Source organism: Antechinus flavipes, chromosome 2 (assembly GCF_016432865.1).
Source record: "Antechinus flavipes isolate AdamAnt ecotype Samford, QLD, Australia chromosome 2, AdamAnt_v2, whole genome shotgun sequence".
NCBI lineage: Eukaryota > Metazoa > Chordata > Mammalia > Dasyuromorphia > Dasyuridae > Antechinus > Antechinus flavipes.
In genome coordinates this window covers 23540284-23561119 of record NC_067399.1, presented here as the reverse complement: position 1 = coordinate 23561119, position 20836 = coordinate 23540284, and the positions used below count along the sequence as shown (strand labels likewise).

The window sequence follows — 20836 nt, the reverse complement described above, 5'->3', positions numbered from 1 at the left end:
TTTTGTATTTGTAGACCCTCTAAAAGAATTTCAGAGATCCCCAGGATTCTCTAGACCATACTCTGAGAACCACTCTATATTCATGGAATGAGGGGATACACTCAGGTCAACTCATAGTTCTGTACTATAAGCCTTGATTTCCTCTGTCTGCTTCAGGAAGGATCTGAACAATTAATTGATGGACAAGGTTGTTTCTCCCTTGGCTATATCAATTCAACTTCTGAATCTCTATATTTTCCTTTGGGATCTGGCTACTGCTTTGTTGTGCTGCTGACATCCTATTACCTTATTTCAGGAAAAACAAAAACCTCTAAATTAGGATCCAAGGAGTTCATCAGATCTGCTTACTTAGCTGGATTCTGAAAAGTTTCTTCCAGTCAGTAGATGCAGCTCAGGCAAAAGCCTGACTTGTTCCATGTCACTCTCCCGAGCCTCATGGTCATGCAAAACCTATTTTATTCTCCAGCTTGCTTTTCCAAGTTACAGATATGGGTGCAATCTCAAGCCAAAAGCAAGATCTCTTCATTGAGGTGACTTGTCCCTTTCACATGATGATGAACCCCAAATCCACAATCCTACCAACTATATTGAAATTTGAAATATACATTTGTCACAGTCATAAAACAATTCTAGAAATCAGTTTTCTACCTATTACTTCCAAAGTCCTCATTCCAGTTTTATGCAAAAGTACACTGGAACCAGTGCATATGGACTCACAAGAGCTAACTAGTAAGTTTTATTGTGATTATTCTTCTTAGAAAATCAGCAAATATTAAAAATCATGGATTCATTGTTTGATTGATTTCTATACTTTAAAGTGTTGGAGAAAATATTAACAACAAAGATTGAACTTAAAATTGAGTTGGGTTTTTGAAGAGTTGGTTGTTAAACAATCACTGTATGAATCCTGATTGTATGCAAATTAAATACTGAAAAATAGAACACTTCAGTCATCTCTACTTAGAACAAATTGCTCTTTTTTTTCTTTAGAGCTGCTTTTTCAGGGTTTCTCTCAATTGTTCTTTCTGCTTTCTTTCCACTGGCTACACTGCATCTGAAGGAGATGAAAGGGATTGATGACTACTCTTTAAATCCAGTCATTCATCTAATTCCAGTTGCATGTCCAGTTGATATCACTTTAATCCACAAGGATAAATAGAATCACTTTGCCAAGCACTTTCATGAAATATGATGTATCATTCATTTAGTATTTTCCTTTCTAGACTTCCTCTATCATTTTCTAAATTAGATGCCTTAGTCTAGGGAAGTGATTGTGACCCCATCAAGCACTTCACTCTACTATCATAGCAATGGATCTTTCATCTTCTCTCATCATAATAGACATTTATTAAGTGTTTTGTAGATGTCATAAACTGTGTTAAGCCCTGGGGACACAGAAAGAGCCAGAAATTGTCCCTTCTTCAGGAAACTCACATTCTAATGAGAAAGAGAAAATAATCATTATATACAAATTATATATAATGTAAATGCCAGACACAGGGAATGGGGTAGGGGTGAAGAAGGGACTCAGTATAGCTTTCTGTAGAAGGTGAAATCAGAGTTTTGAATCTTGAAAAAACTGAGAAATTTCAAATTCAGAAATAAAGACCATTTGCAGGACATGAAAAGAGTAGAGAGAGCGACTGCCATTTTGGAGGAAGAGTAAATCAGAGACTGTGACTCCACCATTAGGTCATAAAATTATTCAGGAAAGAGACTGTCTCCCTCATCAGAAAATGGAGTCACTGAGAAATCATGTTTTTACTCTTCTACCAAAGTTAGAGCTCCAAGAGAGAACTTAACACAGAATTAGCACTTCCTTAAATCTACTTAAGGGCAGGTAAGGGACACCATAGTACATAGAATAATGAGCCTAGAGTCAGGAAGACTCATCTTCCTGAGTTCAAGTCTGGCCTCAGATACTAGTGACCCCAGTCAAGTCACTTAACCCTGCTTGCCTCAGTTTCCTTATCTATAAACTGAACTAGAGAGATAAATGGCAAATCATTCCAGTATTTCTGTCAAGAAAACCTCAAATGCTTCATATGGAGACAGGACTGAAAAAAATCTCTTAATGAACAACAATAAGAACAACCAAATAAATCAACTTAATTCAACCAACATTTGCAAAAACCACCTATGTTCATGGCATTGTGCCAGTTCTTGCTCTTCATCTCCCCATAAACACGTGGTGGTTATATTGTTCTATGGTTTCCTCTTTTCACTACAGGCTCCGTTTCACTTCTACTTGAATATCTTCCAGGATGTGGCAGGCCCAGATAATGATGATAGGAAGGCAGAGCCTTAGACCCAATGGCAGATGGAGAAAAGAAGGGGTTGGGAAACAAAGAAGCCTCATTTCCCTGTCAGTCACTGGCAGGGGAACAGAACATGGGTACTGGTGGCTACAAAAATTGAACTGAAGTTGGAGGAAACCAAACAGTCTCCAGCAAAATAGAATGGTGAACTGGAGGAGAAAGAAAAAGAGGTCATTCTTATTCTGGATACTCATTCTAGAGGTATTTGTTCTGAGAGGGAATGAGGCAGGTGAGCCTGGGTGAAGAAAAGGGGGCCAACAAATTAGTAATGGAAGGCAATATTTGTAGTGGGGATGGAATATATGTTCAGTGGGATAGTTGCCAACAGGGCATTTACTTTTAGTGATAAACATGAAACCATCATACCTAAAGCTCATTAAGATATGTTCTTTTCCTTGTACTCTGTACTTCCTTGTACTTTTTCAAGCACTCCATATAAATCTTGTTCCAAATTAATTGCATGTAATCCTCTTCATTAGGATAGATAGTCCATGAGGACAATGACTAGTTCCACCTTTTTAAGAAGTTTCCCAGTTTTTATCTCACTGCCTGGCACACAGAAGTACTCAATAATTGCTTATTATTAGTCATGATGAGCTATTAACATATGGAATGTATTACCAGAAGAGAGATTGTTTTCCCTCTCATTGTACTGCTTTTGTTCAAAGGCTAGATAAGCAATGGTAGGGAATGTTTTAGAAGTAATTATTTTTTCAAAAATGGGATGGCCTCCTAGGTCTTATCTATTCTGAAATTTTGAGAATCTGTCAGACCAGGAGATATTTAAATCAATTACAAGTGGTAATAAGCATCTTACCTGTCATGCAAGGTTAGCACCATAATCTTCCTAAAAGTTCAATACTTGCAAAGATCTGCAGTTATATCTGTCTGTAATCTTCACTCTTCCAGTGAAATTTGAATCCCTCCAAAATGTTTTAGATAAATGTGGCCTAAAGGATTCATTAAAAGGAGTGGAGTAGAGGACACAATTCTGAGCCTTCCTGAAATCAGCTACATTAATCCTTACCCAAATGATACATGATCTGCCCTCATACCTCTACTCAAAGTTTCACCTGCTCAATAGACCAACCATAATAAACTGGTGCTTAGCTGTTGTTGCCTTAGATCATAGTTCTCTGTCTGTGAACCATTAGGGCCTGGTGACTTATTCAATGATTCAGTTTAAGAAACATAGTTACAAGAGCATATGGTGGAGTGGAAAGGATGCTGAGTTTGGAGTAATAGCATAACATCTGATTAATTGTAATCCTGCCTCTGCCTTTATGAGACTTTGGACAAGTAGTTTCACTTCTCTGGGTCTCAGTTTTCTCTACAGTAATATAAGAGGGTAAGATTAGAGGGCCTTTAAGATCCCTTCAAAACTAAATCTATGAGTCATGCAGAATTGGAAGGAACTTAGAAAACATTTAATCCAAACCCTTCATTTTACTGAAGGAAAAATTAAAATCCAGGGAAATTAAATGAGTTGCCTAGATTCCTATAGCAGATCTGAAATTAGACTCGATGCTCTTTATATTCTATCTACTTTTAATAAACAATAAAATTCACATATATATATATATAATTTATCAAATATATGCAATTCTGTCTTCATAATTGTTTGTATTATGTCTTATTACCTTAGTAAAGGTGTTTTTGAATCAAATAACCAACTCTTGAGGTTTTTTCCTTTGTTCATATGACACATTATTCCATTCCTTTTGTAATATAAAATAATCCTGGGTTCTTCAAATTGACTTTCCTTACTATTTGAACTTGCAAATTTTCCTGCGTTTTGTAACTTGCAAAATGTGTTTGTCATTGAAACTGTTAAATTTAACCACCATGTATTTTGGAATGGAAAGAGTAATTTGCATTCTCTCAGTCTATGCTTTGTTGTGTGTTTTAAAAAGTCGTAGGTGATTTTGTTATATTTTCTATATTATAATTGTAGTTGTTTGATTTTTTCTTTTCTTCTGGGAGACCTATGTCCTCAAAACCTCAGTATATCCTATCTTCAAAGCCAGATGCTTCAGCATATATAGAATTTGCATTTTTTATGTCTCTTCTGACAAATTTTTCCCATTTTAGAAATTTTGTTTTCCAAATCTATTGTTGATATTACAAGGTATACATTGGTTAAGGGCTCATAAGAGATCAAAGCTCAGAGGAGAAATCTCTCTTGTGACTTATCTGGATTAATAACAGAATATAGATGAGGATAAAAAAGGAATTATTCATTAATCAGGGAAGTAGACAAATTCCATAAAGAAATACAAGACAAAAAAACATGTGTCTTGCCCTTAAGGGTGAAAATAAGAACCAGTTGAAATTCTGCCCTCTAGATTCTAATCTATTAGTCATCTGTCTGTCTCCTTTTTTTTTTTCTTCTAATCCATTTTCTTTTTTTTTTTTTTAATTTTTATTTAATAATTACTTTATATTGACAGAATCCATGCCAGGGTAATTTTTTTTACAACATTATCCCTTGCACTCGTTTCTGTTCCGATTTTTTTCCCCTCCCTCCCTCCACCCCCTCTCCTAAATGGCAAGCAGTCCTTTATATGTTGGATATGTTGCAGTATATCCTAGATACAATATATGTTTGCAGAACCGAACGGTTCTCTTGTTGCATAGGGAGAATTGGATTCATCTTCTAATCCATTTTCTTCAAAATCTCTCCTTATATCTTCCAGAACATCAGCAGCTCACTTTATTATGAAAGGATTTTTTCTGGTTATCTCAGCATGGTCTAGTTCACTTTGGAATCATTCCAAACCCTTTCCTGAGTTTCAGGTTGTGTCCTTGTTTGTGTGTCTCTATGCATGTATCTTCTGAGTACATTTTCTCTCCTTTTTCTGATCTGAGGATATTTGAAAGGAAATGTTATTTCTTTTACAGAGGATCATTATCTCTATCTTCCATTTCTTAGTCCTGGTCTTCCTTGACTTATTTGCCTGAACCTAGTTGAGGGATCCACACTCAGCAGGAGTAGCTAGAAGGTGAATGAATGAGTCCTTTCCTTCCATGATATTCTATTTCTATTCTGTGAACAATTTACTGGTCTACTTATCAATATTTAGTTGGGGAAATCATTTATCCTCAAATCTTGTAGCCTAAATATTGTCTACATGGAAAATATAAATCTTTTATTCTCAAGGACTCTTGATCTCTCATTCTTACTTGAACCAGGGAAGGCTCAAACAAGATTTTACCCTCCTATCATTATGGGGGGAAGGGTTCTGGGAAGGGGCTAATTATAGAAAGAATTAGCCTCTTGATGGTAGGTATGGAAATGGAAATGGAATCTATAGGAATTGCAGAAAACCCTCAGAGAGACCCAGAGCAAGAACCAAGATAGTGCCAGTAACATTAATGGCATTTCAAAATGTTAGTAGAAATAGATTTACCTAAGAAAAGGGTTAATAAGAAAGAAAAAAAACAGGCCTTTGAGGAAGTCTTAGAATAGTGAGGAAGATTAAGTACTAAGGCTTATGTTCAACTCTTGAACTCTCACTGCAATAGTAGGTTGTGTCCTCATAGATTGGATGGGGACTGTTCCCATCAAAGTTAGAGGGATGATTTTTGAAGAGGTGGGGAAAGTTCCTCAGATAGTATATTGGACAAGCTCTCATCCATTGTGCTCCCCATTTAACAGCTCATAACTGTTCTTGCCTCACTCATCACCAGGAAATTAGATTTCATCTAATCTAACCTCTTATATTCTACTCTAACCAGCTCAGTATTCAGTTAAAAGAGTCCATTCTCATGCAGCAAGCCAACAGGAAAGTCATGGAGTGTCCAGAACTGCTCTGAAGCCAGGAAATACCCTGCCTGGGGGCGTCTTACCAATCCTCCAGCTGGCACCAGACAGAGCACAGTATGCTTCCTCAAAAGTCTGGACCTAATTACCTCATCCCCCTCCCATCAAATTAACATGCCCTTGGTCTGATGGAATTTTTTTTGATTTTGTCTTTTTAAAAATTCTTTTTCTGATTCTTCTTATTATTATAGCTTTTTATTTTTTAAATTATAACTTTTTATTGACAGAACACATACATGGGTAATTTTTTACAACATTATCCTTTGCACTCACTTCTGTTCCAACTTTTGCCTTCCCTTCCTCCACCCCCTCCTCTAGATGGCAAGCAGTCTTATACATGTTAAATATGTTATAGTCTATCCTAGCTACAATATATGTGTGCAGAACTGTACAGTTCTCTTGTTGCACAAGAAGAATTGGATTCAGAAGGTAAAAATAAGACTTTTGTGAACTATATGTTTTTATATGTTTGTGAACGTGTGGAGGCAAATGCAACTTAAATAGTGGATCCCTCAACAAAACTGTCTCAAGTTGAAGGTATTCTATGGATCACTCAAAGTCATAGATCGTATGTACTTGTCCAGCAAAAAGGCACACCTTTATCAGTGATTGAAAGCACTTCTTTCCTGGACAGCAGAGACTATCTCCACCTTTTCTTAATATTCCCAACCCTTAGTATTCCTGCCATATATTGTAGTAAGTGCCTGTTGATTGATTAATAGATTGATTGTTGAGTAACTTTTGTGAAAAGGTTTCTGGTGTTTAATATTTGAAGTGTTTGAAGTGAAATGGCAGTGTGTATTTATCCTCTTATGAAGAAATAGCAGCCCACCAGTGAGTAGCAACTGATAATGACCAAGAGACCAGTGGGACAAGAACAGCAGCCATATAATATCAGCAAAGACCAGTACTTATCAAAGATTATTCACTGACAGGGATGACAGGAATAGCAGACTGCCTGTCATTCAGGATTTTAAGGGCCTTGGGAAAGAAAGCAACAGTTGATGTCCCTAGGATATGACTTTATAGCATTACAGACATGAATCATCTCTTCATGAATGTGCTTGAACACTTATGTCCTTTATGTATGTATTCTTACATGCATTTTCTTTTTGCATGTCCTTAAATATACTCTGAGTTCTCGCCATCGTTGATTGTTTTTATAAATGTGTTTGTGTTTCAGAACGTGCCCCAACTTTATAAGAAACTCACTATTTTCTTACTATGTACTTTCAGTAAATGCCTTTGGTTTGAATTGCATGTGTCCTCTGGCTGATTAGTATATCTAAACACATTGGTGGGGGTTTACGATCTGTGACTTTGAGTGATCCATAGAATACCTTCAACTTGAGACAGTTTTGTTGAGGGATCCACTATTTAAGTTGCATTTGCCTCCACACATTACGCTTTATAAAAACATATAGTTCACAAAAGTCTTGGTGAAGTTTTAAGCCTTAATAGCACTAGTTCTTTTAAAAACTCTTGTATTGTTTAGAATTTTCTAACAATTGCAGTCATCATTTGTCTATAGTTCAAGAAGTCTGACACACCTATCTGAACTGATTTCAAATAAAGCATGAGAATCCAAGAAAATAATATACTCTGGGTTTATAATTACATAATCAAACAACAGCAAAAAAAAAAACCTAAATGTGAGTGTTTTCTAAGATTATCACATTTCTACTTTGTTGGCAAGCAGGTAGCACAGTGCACATGAAAGTCAACAGCTCTGTGATTCTGGCTAGATCTTAACCTTTCTCCCTCAATTTCCTTATATGTAAAATGAGGTTAATAATAGTATCTACATCACAGGGTTGTTGTGAATATCAAATGAGATATTTGTAAATACTTTGTAAACCACTCAGTGCTATAGAAATATTAGTTATTATTTTCTATATACCTATACATGCCATGTCTCTCATTACAATGTAACATCATTGAGAGCAGGAACTATATAGTGCTTTTTTTTTTTTTTTACTTCAGGGTTAACAAAGTAATCTAACATATAGTAAGCATTTAGTAAAAGTTCATTGATTAAGAATGCATTCAAAGGCAGAGCTGGTCAGTTATGCTTTTTTCTCCTATCTCCTAAAGTCATTAGTCTAACAATAAAGTATGTGATCTGGAAATAATTGGTTGACTTCATAGTTTTGGGGTTTAGGAATGATTGTTCACATACAGGGGGTTTAGAGATTTTGTATAAGTAGTGCTAACTGTTCCCAGACATCTCCAGACAGAAATTCTGTTGCATCAAATCATAAATCTATATTAATATTGGGGAGGATAATGTGTTCCTGCATGATGGACTGGAGGAATAGGAGAAATGGTGTTTTGAGAGAGAGAGACAAACAGAGAGAGAGAGAGAGAGAGAGACAGACAGACAGACAGACAGAGAGACAGAGAGAGACAGAGACAGAGACAGAGAGAGAGAGAGAAAGAGAGAAAGAGAGAAAGAGAGAGAGAGAGAGACAGAGAGAGAGAGAGACAGAGAGAGAGAGAGAGAGAGAGAGAGAGAGAGAGAGAGAGAGAGAGAGAGAGAGAGAGAGAGAGAGAGAGTGTGTTCATAGGAAAAGCCTTCAGACCCCTGGACATGCCTTTCACTAAGAAATGATTTCATTTTATGCTCCTCCTACTCTTCTTTACCTCATAATCTACTCTTTAGACATGTAGTCTTCCCTTCCAATACTAACCTCTCGGTTTCTGTGGTATCTGGGGCTCAGCCCACCTCTCACACTGGCAAAGCAACCCAGGAATTGGGAATTTAGTCAGAGAGAAATCTTTTGGTGGTGAATCAATTGTTGGCCATTACTGGGGAAGTAAGCAAAACTATATGTCAAGTAGGTGTCTGTGAGAGGAGAACTAGACCTCAGGTTGTGGGTAGGAGATACAAAGAGGAACTCCAAGGAGGAAGAAAAGGGAATTTATAGAAGACTCTAAGGTTATCTCAGAGTCATTTGCTAGTCACTTGATTCCTACTGGAGGAGGGAAAAGGGATACACAAAATGTATACACAATATGAAGGAAAGTGAGAAAATGAAAAAGGTTTAGGGAAAGTGCTATGAAAAGTTTGATGAGAGGTCACTTTTACTGAGTCAGTACTAAGGGAAAGTAGCATGAGTAGCACATGAATTCAACCAGTAAAGAAAGATACTTGATAGATTGAAATTGGAGGAAGAAAGGAGTTTATTCCATAGAATGAGGATTGCATTACCCAAGATATAGGAGAAGACAGGATAAAAACACAATGTAGAGAAAACTCCAGTTATTTCTAGAATATAGATAACAGGGAGTAGAAAGTTAAGTGTAATGACCGTGTATTTAAAATCAGCCGGAGTCAGGAATTCAGGTTAAGGGAAAAATCTTCAATATTTATTGAAGTGAAGAGGTGAATAAGGATTGCGATAACAAATATAGGCAGTTGCGACAGGAAGCCAGCTAACAGAGAGAGACTCGAGCTGAGCCAACCGTGGCAATGGCAATCCCAAAAGTCTCTCCTCCCCTTCCTTTTCCACTCCCCTGCCTCCATCCACCAAAATCATCATTTCCTATACAACACATCAGGACTTGCACAAAGAGTGGGTGGGGGCCATTCTTTCTCCAAGCTTATATATTAATAGAGTTTGGTCCAATTACTATTTAGCCTCATGTGCTTGGGACCTCAGTGCATCAACTCAAGCCTCAGCCCATTACAGTTAAGCCTGGAAATGTAGGCTAAAACCATAGCAAATAAAATTTTATTTATTTTTTTTAATGCTGGAGTTAGGGATTTTCATGGGTAGCTCCCCACAGAATTTTGGTAAAGGAATGACTTGCCCAGGGTGGGATATGAGGAAGATTAAGATGGTAGAGGAATGATTCCAAAACTGCTTCTGATTTAGGGAACTTTGTAACTTCAGCAATATGACTAGAGAAGTTAGAAAAAGGAATAGGTTTTGTTATAAGATGATGTATTCATAAGACTATAGGATCACAGAGGAGCAATTAAGTGGTACTTCAATGGATAGTGCATCAAGAAGACTCATCTTCCTGAGTTCAAATCTGTCCTCAGATACTTACTAGCTATGTGACCCTGGACAAGTCACTTAATCCTGTTTGCCTGAGTTTCTTCACCTGTAAAATGAGCTAGAGAAAGAAAGGGAAAACTACTCCAGAGACTTTGCAAAGAAAACCCCAAATGGGATAATGAAGAATCAGACATGACTGAAATTACAACAAAAGGATCAGAAATCTAGAGCTGGAAGGGATCCAAATGGTCGTCTAATCCTCCTATTTGTCAAACAGTAGAACTGAAGCTCAGAGATGTTAAGTGCTTCCTGAGGCCACAGAGGGAGTAAATACCCAGATCCCTAGGAATCTGAACACTAATTCATCTTTCTGTTCTACTCTGTTGACTTAGACATCTTCTTGACCTTTCTGCTGACTCTGATATTGTGTATCACTCTCTTCTCCTTAAGATTCTCTATTTTCTAACTTTCTGTGATTCTGCTCTCCTTTGGGTCTCCTCCTACCTGTTATACTGCTTTTCCTTCTTTATTTTGCTGAATTTCTATTCATGTCACACACAATAACTGAGGTTGTCTTTCAAACCTCTGTTTTAGTTCTTCTTTTATCATTAGTTCCTATGTACTCGTTGCCATCACTACACAAATGATTCTCAAATCTATTTTTCCATCTACTGTCTTTCCTGTGCATCAGTTCTTTATCATCAATTTCCTATTAGATATCCTGTCATCTTCTCAAACTCAGTTTGTCCAAAACAGAATTTATTACCTTTTCCTCCAAACATTCTCTCTTTCTAAATTTCACTGTTACTGTTGAGAACACCACTATCCTTTCAGTCACCCTGGGTCTTACTATGCCTTCACTGATTCCTCTCTCTTAAACAAAACACCTATCACTTGTTAAATATTGTAATTTCTTTCTCTGCAACATCTTTTGATACCCATATCTCTATTATATAGCCCCCATTCTAGTTCAGATCTTCATCAATTCTCCTCTGAACTATTTCAATAGCCTCCTAATTGATTCCACTGCCTGAAGTTTCTCCCTACTCTGAACCATCCCATACTTTGTTGCCCAAGTTTTTTCCTAAAGTTATGAGGATGTCAATTCTCTAGTCAATAAACTCCAGTAGTTTCTTATTACTTCCTGGGGAAAATTAAATACTTTCTCATTAAAAATTTATCATAACCCCCAGGAAGTTTTTTCTCAGCTGCTAAACCAATTTAACTCTAAAAATGATTTTGTGAAGCTCTGCCTCACTTAACTTCAATTGGTGACGTTAGGATTTTCTTTGATAATGAAGGACTAATAACAATAATTATTTTGACTTCCTTTGTATTTTTTGATTTTAACACAGTTCCTGATGAGAAATGAGGTTGGTGACTTTGTACAGCCCTCCCTCACTTAAATCCAATTCACTTGCATGTCCCTGATGTCATAGTCCTTTTTAAGAATGAAGGACAAACAACAACAGTTCCTGATTCATGATAGATACTGTAGAAAGTCACAGACGGTGGGGAACCCTGGGCAAGGTATAAGACCCTTTAGTCCAGTTAAAAAAAACCTGATGACACATCTGGTTTGACTCCCCATACCCCCAGGAGCATCTTAGCCTTCCTGAGAAGTCAGGAGACATGTTATAATTAAAACAGAGTTATGCTAAAGTGGCAAGGAGATATCTGCACACAATAGCAAGTTGTTTATGTGTTCCCACATGTGCAGTATATAATTGACACATGCACAATATGCTATAATTACATAAGGGTATTAGGGTATATAAGGTTGAGAGAATTTGGAATAAACAAACTCATGTTTTGACTGTCTTCAAGAATTCCGCCCCTTCACTCTTCAACCATGATTAGGATTCGGGCTGGTACCGAAATCACCTAGTGAGCAGGTCTGGACAAGATACTTAATAAATATTTTCTCATTGGTTGTTAATTGATTGTCATGAGCAGAACACCTGGGGTTTATAGGCAAAGCTACTTATGAGGCAGTTAGAAATACAGAAGCTGAGCTCCAGGAGGATGAGGTGTATACATAGTTAATCACCAATGTGTGAGTGGCAACTAATCCCCAGGACAAAAATGAAATAAGCTCTCTTAAGAGCAGCAGCTAAGGACCCTACATTCATGCAGATCCATACCCTGGAATGAGATATAATATAGTTGTAAGAGGAAAAACTTATCTTCAGATAGACAATAGAATAGAAATCTTATTTGTGAGGTTCAGTGACAAATTCTAAGAACTAACCCAATTAGTTAAGCTCCTGATACTGTAGAGACTGTGACCACTGACAATAAAGTTATTGTTATTATATTATTATTGTGTCTACATTTGTGTGCCTACTGTGCTTTGTACATAGTAGATGCTTAAAATTTGATGAATTGGACTGAATTGAATCAAATGTAATAAGAAGATCTTTGGCTTCATAAAAAATGCTAATTTGTCACCTTCTCTCTGTTTCTATAGCATCACTGCATAGAAGGCTGGCACCAAAGAACTACAGCTCCTTCTTGGCATAAGTGATTGGACATGAACATATAGCTAAAGGTATCTATGGTTTTAAGCTCTCTTAAGGGGAGGAATAGCATTTTCTTCATTGATGGCAGGTAATTCCAAGTACTTTGACAACAACTATGTTCCCCAGAACAATAACAGCCCAGTCCTCACAAACCTTTTCTTTTGTGGAGAGGCGACCTCTTAACCATTTCTGTAGATTCTCTCTGTCCCCTGCTCCTCAGCAATCACTCTCCTGAAGACCCCCCTCCATCCCCCCAGAGATAGAAAAGCAATCTCTAATCACCAAAGCCCCCAGCACTGTCTGGTGTTTTGACACGAGAATTGGTTGTGATTTTGTCGATGGAGATGATATTAAGGAAGAAGCATTATCTCTGTTTTACCACTGCACCCATAGGATCTTTCTGGCTTCCAGATGACAGTCCTGTGTGTTTTATTTATTATAATATTATTATGTCTTTCATAGAATGGTGCTTTGTAAGACCTTATTAATTTTTATTAATATGAATAAATATTAATATATAAAAATTATTAATTTATTTTAATTCATTCATTAAACAAAGTTTTCCCAAAGGTTTGAGAATGCTTTCCTCATTGGACTGTGAAATCCCTTAAGATATGTTTTATCTTAATTTGAATTCAACTGACATTTACAAAGGTAAATGGCACTGTGCCAGTCACCATTCTGGGAAACAACACCTAATAGTGATTAGAATCTGGGGTTTCCTGCTCTAACCATATTTCCCTTTATCTCTTATACCTACCAGACTGAGATGGGTTCTGCCTGGTGACAAATGTCCTAGTTTGTACTGACAGGAAGGCAGTCTTGGAAGCACCAATACCCATCTGAGCATGGATGAGGAATTAGGAAATGTATATATAGGGTCGCATTTCATACCTGGGCACTACTTCTCTTAACTCTTGCAGAGGCAAGGAAGCCCTCTAAAATATAGAAATGGAGACTAAAAGGATGAGGAGGAGAGAATCATTCACATATTGGCTGCTCGTGCTAGGTGTGTTTGGTCTGAATGAGCTCCAGGCAGGTAAGTCCAAGGGGAGGAGGGAAGGAGGACTGAGCAAATGCATTTGGGGTTTAAAAAGGGAGAGTTCTTGCATCCAGTGCTTATCAGAGGGAAGGTACAAGATAGAGAAGATATAGTTATACAAATAGACAAGTCAAAATAAAGTCCAAACCTAAACAAGACTTGGGATGTTTCTTAAGTGAATTTAACCAAGTGGAGTTAATTAGAAAAATGTTTCAGAATAAAACAGTGAGCTTCCTTAAATATACAGGGAGGAAGTAACAAATCCAGATTTGGGAGAGCCTCTAAAGGCAGTGAAGGAGAAAAATAAGGAGACACAGACTGACAACCTTTGGAGACAATCTAGAGGATGGGAATACCATAAATTGCTGACTGGAACTTTGGCGCTCAACTTTATTATTATTTTTAAGTTTTGTACCCTTTGTGCAGAAGCCACTTACTGGTAATACAGTCTATAGAGTACTGAGACTAGAGTCAAGAAGATGAGTTCAAATCTGATGTTAGACATTTATTAGTTGCATGACCTTAGACAAATCCCTTTGCCTTGGTTTGCCTCAGTTTCCTTAACTATAAAATGAGGATAATAATAGCATCTACCTCACAGAGTTCTTATGAGGATTAAATGAAATAATATCTGTAAAAAAATGCTTAGTCAATGTGGTGGCTGACACATCGAAGATACTCTATAAATGCTGATTCTCTTTCTTGTTCCCTACTTTATGATCACTTTTATTTTCTGATATCACTTTTGACCATAAGGTGTCTCAAAAAATTAATTAAGGCAGGTTAAAAAGGAAATCTCCCTCTCTTGACCCAAGGAGAAGCAAGTGGTAATCTCTTCTGAGGTCAAGATTGTTTACTTCTTTAGAATTAGTAAGAAGTGAAGTACATAGGCATTGGTGTCTGGATTGTGGAGGCAGCAAGAGCCAGATCCATGATAAGAGGAAGTGTATAGGAGACAGAGAGGAATTCAAAGGAAATAGAAACAATTCTGGGTTTTCTATGTCTGCCAGGGTTGACTTTGAGTTTCATCATTATTACTGTAACTGGGCTCCTTCTTGATAGCTATAAGACTGGGCCCAGCCTCAAACATTCAGATACAAGATACAGAGACATAATAGGCAAGTAGCCAATCTACTAAATGGCTCTGTAATTTGGCTTTAAAAGCTTGTGACAGCACACAATGAATGTGGAAGTTGTCCTTTTCTTACCTGGTTCTACATCTGTGTGAGCCTCTAGAGAATGGAGATCAAGAAAAGAATCCTGAAAAAGCAATACTCCACTTTAGCTTCGCAATAGTGCTGTTGGCCAAAGGAACACTGTCATGCTTTCATTTATTCCAATATATACCACCCACAGACCCCTCATTTTACAGGTCTGCATTTTCCTTCCTTAAATTTTATCTCATTTAATTTTATCTTCTGTCATAGTCTATATCATATTGGATCCCAAATCCCACCCAGAGTCATATTATCTTAAAATTTTATAAGAATGCTTCCTGTACCTTCAAAACATTGATAAAAATGCTGGACAGAATAATGCCATGGACAAATTCTTGGCACAGTAGACCCAAACCCTGACTCCTGATTGATACTAAATAATGTAAAACAACACTTTAGGTCCAGTCATTTTACCAGGTCTGGATCCAATAGGAGGCACACCTTCATTTTATCTACAAAGATGCCATGAAAAATATTGTCAAATATCCTGCTGAAGTCCAAACATACTATGCAGAATTCTTTTCATCCATCACCCTGGGAACACTAGTGAAAAAATGAAATGGACTTGGTCTGCCATGATCTGTACTTGATACACTCACATTGACTTATTGGGGTTATTACTTCCATTTTGAACTGTTAGCAATTATCTCTTGAATAATGTATGCTAGACATTTCCCATTAAATGGATTCAAAATCATTGGAATATAGGCATAAGAAACCACCCTTTTGAAAATTGGATAATTTATACATCTCCAACTCTGCATTGTCTTTCCCATTTTCCATGATACCGCAATAGCAATTCAATAAATTTAATAGTTCAATAGTAGTTCAATAAGGCCTCTTGAGATTTCTTTAGAAAACAGCCTTCTGTTTCTGTTCAAGGAAAATGTTTAGAGAGAATTGTCAAGCTTGTGGAAAGCCAAGGTTTGATTATAATTTTGCAGCAGATCACTGAACTTTTAATAGCTGTAAAGCACATATGTCCTTGTTTCTCTATGGAAATAGAATTGGATCCAGAGGAGTGGAAATTAGTAGGAGAGGATCTTTGTCAATTCTACAATAAAAATGGACCTGACTCAATTTCCAAAGACATATTTAATACATATTATTTAATACAACTGGCTTTAGGAAATTTTATAAGTGTTAGAATAAAGAAAAAGAAAAAAGAGCAGGAAGGGGAGGTGTCAACTAAACTAAGTGAAAAGAAGGAAGAATCAGATAAGAATGGAGTTAAGTACAATTCTGAGTGTGATACTTCACAGCAGGAGAAATTAGATCATTCCACTTCTCATGACCCTCCCCCCTCAATTAACCCTTCCTGGGTGGAAGAAGAAGGGAAGGAGAGAGGGGCAAAAATACAATCAGCATCTCCTATGAAGCAGAATATGACAAGATTAGAGGAGGCATTAATTAAAGCAACAAATGAAGGAGAAGATATATCTGATTTTATAAATGCATATCCTGTGATTGAAAAGCTTGACTTTTCAGGTCAAAAAGAGAGAAAATACACTCCTTTTAATTTGGAAAAAAATTAAAGATTTGAAAAGGGTTGCACTCTTTATGGGGCTACATCCTCTTATGTTAAGATGTTACTAGATAATTTGTCTTATGAAATCTTGACCCCGAATGATTGGAAATCCATAGCGAGGACATGCTTAGAACCTGGATAAAATTTGTTGTGGCTTTCAGAGTATCATGAATTATGTAGGACTCAAGCCCAACACAATAGGCAAACAGAAGCTAATGTACAAATAGCTTTAGACCAACTCGCTGGTGAAGGTCAGTATGGAGGGAATTCAGAACAGATTGGTTATCCCAGAACAGTGTATGAGCAGATTTCTAAGGCTGCATTTAAAGCTTGGAGTTCTCTCCCTGGACAGAAAGATGGAAGTAAAGCCTTCACAAAAATAGAGCAAGATCCCAATGAACCTTTTGCAGATTTTGTGGGACATTTGCAAACAGCTGTCACAAGAACCTTGGAGATAATGCAGCTACAGAAATAATGACCAGACATGTGGCTAAGGAAAATGCCAATGAGGTTTGCAAGAGAATTATATGAAGGCTAGACAAAGATGCTCCTTTAGAGGAGATCATAAGACGCTGTTCCATAGTGGGCACAAATGCTTATTATGCCCAGACTATGATGAACATGGAAAGACAGGGTCCCTCTTGGCAGAGGAATTCTAGAGAAACTTGTCGATGTTTTCATTGTGGAAAAGTTGGGCATGTGAGAGCCCAATGCAGATACAGAAATAGAGTGAGAGGACAGGGTGAGAGAATAAAACCCCAAACCCCATGTCCAAAATGCAACTGAGGCTTTCACTGGGCCTCTGAATATAGAGTGACCCAGAGAAATGAGAGGCGGAGCCTAGCTCCAAGATATCAACCAAAAGACAGGTGGGGTATGATGGCAGCTGAGGTTACACCCAGAGAGTCTTTAGAAGGTCAGGACTCTGATGTGATCAATCAGCCTAAAATTAATCACATGACACAAAGAGATTACAGTTGGGGAGAATACAGGCCTTTTAACCCAACAGGGCAGTGTCCAGTGCAAACAGCTCCAATGTAATTGTCAGATGATGAGGAGAAATCCCTAAAGTGGTAAACAGAAGGGAATTAGATAGGTTAACTGCTTGGGGAAGAGGGTTTGCTTGTATCTCTACAGATGGAGAAGGAATCAGATGGGTGCCAATGAGCCGTATTCGCCTTGTCCATCAGAGAGAAATAGAAAAAGAGAAAAACCTCAAAACAAAGGAGAAGATTTAAGAAACATCTGACACCAAAAGAGCATGGCTGACAATGAGACTATTAAAAGAACTTTAAAATCTTCAGCTTTCAGTTCTTGAAAACCAGCAGGAATCATTGGATTCCCTGAGATGAAAAATTGTTGATGAGACTATTGAAGTACTTCAGAGCTAACAGGAATTATTGGATTCTTGGCACATGAACTAATGGACAATGTATTTGTTTTTGACTGTTTCTAGGATTTATGGACATATATAAATTCTCATGTTGATTCATGTTATTTGTTACATTACTACTAGACTCTGTTATATTGCTATGTGCTTATGTATTTTATGTAATTACGTGTAATACCTCCCATATTGATGGATTTCTGTGTACCTGTTTCAAGTGAGCCCCTTCAGAAACCTGCTAATCTGATTTGATTTCCCATTTCCTTTGGTGTTTTCAACTCCCTTCCTGAGATGTCAGGGAGGGTGTGACCACCTTCTTTTTATGGTGTTTTCAATTCTTTTTTGAGCAGTCAGAGAAGGCGTGATCACCTTCTTTCTTTTTTGGGGAGGTTCTCACTTCCTTGAGAAGTCAGGGAGGTCATGACCACCTATGTTCTAAATCAAAAGAAAGGGGGAGATGTAGCTGTTAAGTCATTAGAATTGATAGAGACAATAATTATCTAATTTAGCATGGTTCAGTATGATTGATCTGATCTTACAAGGAGATGTTATGGGCCAGAAGAAACAAGATACTAAGTGGAACTGATAGAAACAATGCTTGTGTTCACACCTTTAGAGAGGTCATATAAGCAAGAAGCTCTTAGGGCCAAAGGGAACTCTGGGACAGACACAGAAGCACTCTGGGAGAGCCAAAAGCCCTCTCTTGGAGGCAAGACAGATTCATTCCATCTTCCACCTTGGTGCAGGCTGGAGGCTGAAGGAAGCAGAGGCAGAAGCAAAGGACAAAGCTGCAAAAGCTCTCAGAACCAAGAAGAGAGAGAGGCCTCTAAGAAAGCTAACCGGGCTTGGAAAGAGATAAGAAATAAACATTTGGATTTTATCAGCTGGCTGCATTTGGAGTGATTATTACTCTGAACTGAAACTAAGATTGCCTCCAGAAAACCTTCCCAAGAAACCTGCTCCCAGAGAACCATCATTTATATTTTAAAAAGAAGAGAACACCACCCCATAGTTGCAGAAAAATAATGGGCCAGTCTCTTAGACACCAGCATTGCTTCTCATCCTTAAGTTCAATGACTGTCTACGGAGCCAGAATGAATGAAAATACTATTATTCTCTATGAGAGCATTAGCCATGTCTACTCCTTTAGCTCTCTCATATCGAAGCCAGGTTACCCTGTCTTCACTAATACTTCTGATGTTTACACAGTTTAATCTCCATCTTGATAAAACAAAAGACTAGGATTAGAAAAGTATTTATCACATCAAGGAAGAACTGACACAATCTGTTAACAGATTACCTACCTTGCTGTGCACTCAGTCTAAATGCTATATACCAAATAAAGCCAGGCACACTTAGCTCTCCTGATTATTTCCAGGGAGATTGTCCTACTGATACAGAGAATGAAAGGGAGATGTATGAAAGGTATGTTCTGGGGGCCTATGTACTGAAACTTCTTTGTATTTTTCCCCTTCTTGTCATACAGGGTATCACAGGCACGAGGGTCAATTTGTTGCAGTAGGAACAAGACATCATCTCTTCTACTTCACTATAATTCATGTTATCGATGATGTGCAGGTGTATTATTATGATAAAGAGGGCACACAAACTATATTCAATAAAGCATGGATCACCGAGGCACTAGGGAAAGACTATGTTAATCGTAAGAAGGAAATTAATTTACTCACTCAGACATATTTCAATTGGCTCTTCAAGTTCCTTATACAGAATGACACCAAGAGTGATGGTAAGTGAGCCAATTTGAATCCATACAATCAGAGTTAGAAGGAACCTCAGTGGCTTAACTATTTGCGGTTTAACCTATTAATGAAAGATATCCCTGATGTACCATACCCAGTAAGTACTTATCCAGCCCCTAAAGATATCCCAGAAGGATAATTGTACCATCTCTCTCTTTTTTTATTATAGCTTTTTATTTACAAGATATATGCATGGGTAATTTTACAGCATTGACAATTGTCAAGCCTTTTGTTATAATTTTCCCCCTCCTTTCCCCCACCCCCTCCCCCAGATGGCAGGTTGATCAATACATGTTAACTATGTTAAAGAATAAATTAAATACAATATTAATATACACGTCCAAACAGATATTTTGCTATACAAAAAGAATCGGACTTTGAAGTAGTGTACAATTAGCCTGTGAAGGAAATCAAAAACGCAGGTGAACAAAAATAGAGGGATTGGGAATTCTATGTAGTGGTTCATAGTCATCTCCCAGAGTTCTTTCCCTGGGCATAGCTTGTTCAATTCATTACTGGTCTATTGGAACTGATTTGGTTCATCTCATTGTTGAAGAGGGCCACATCCATCAGAATTGATCATCATGTAGTCTTGTTGTTGAAATATATAATGATCTCCTGGCCCTGCTCATTTCACTCAGCATCAGTTCATGTAAGTCTCTCCAGGCCTTTTTGAAATCATCCTGCTGGTCATTCCTTACAGAACAATAATATTCCATGATATTCATAAACCATAACTTATTCAGCCATTCTCCAATGGATGGGCATCCACTCAGTTTCCAGTTTCTGGCCACTACAAAGAGAGCTACCACAAACATTCTTGCACATACAGGTCCCTTTCCCTCCTTTAAAATCTCTTTGGGATATAAACCCAGTAGTAACACTGCTGGGTCAAAGGGTATACACAGTCTGATAACTTTTTGATCATAATTTCAAATCAGTCTCCAGAATGGCTGGATATATTCACAATTCCACCAACAATGCATCAGTGTCCCTGTTTTCCCATATCCCCTCCAACATTATCTTTCCCTGTCATTCTAGCCAATCTTACAGGTGTGTAGTGGTATCTCAGAGTGTACCATCTTTTGAAGCAGTACATTCAATTTCTGGCCAGAAGTGTTTATTAGGAAAAGCTTAAATTTCTTTCTTATTATGATCTGTAAGGCCAAAGCAAAGTCTAGTCACTTCTCCATGTCATAGCCCTAGAAATTTTCAGACTGCTATCGTGTCCCTGC

The 20836-nt window shown here is 37.5% G+C and overlaps 1 protein-coding gene across 1 annotated transcript in view; it reads left to right on the top strand.

Moving 5' to 3' along the window:
- LOC127546323 (zinc-alpha-2-glycoprotein-like) overlaps positions 1–20836 on the top strand; it is a 36861-nt gene that overhangs the window by 7569 nt on the left and 8456 nt on the right. The window contains exon 5 of the mRNA XM_051973513.1: positions 19328–19588. Within this exon, the coding sequence (XP_051829473.1) occupies positions 19328–19588 (261 nt within the window). The remainder of the gene's footprint in view (positions 1–19327; positions 19589–20836) is intronic.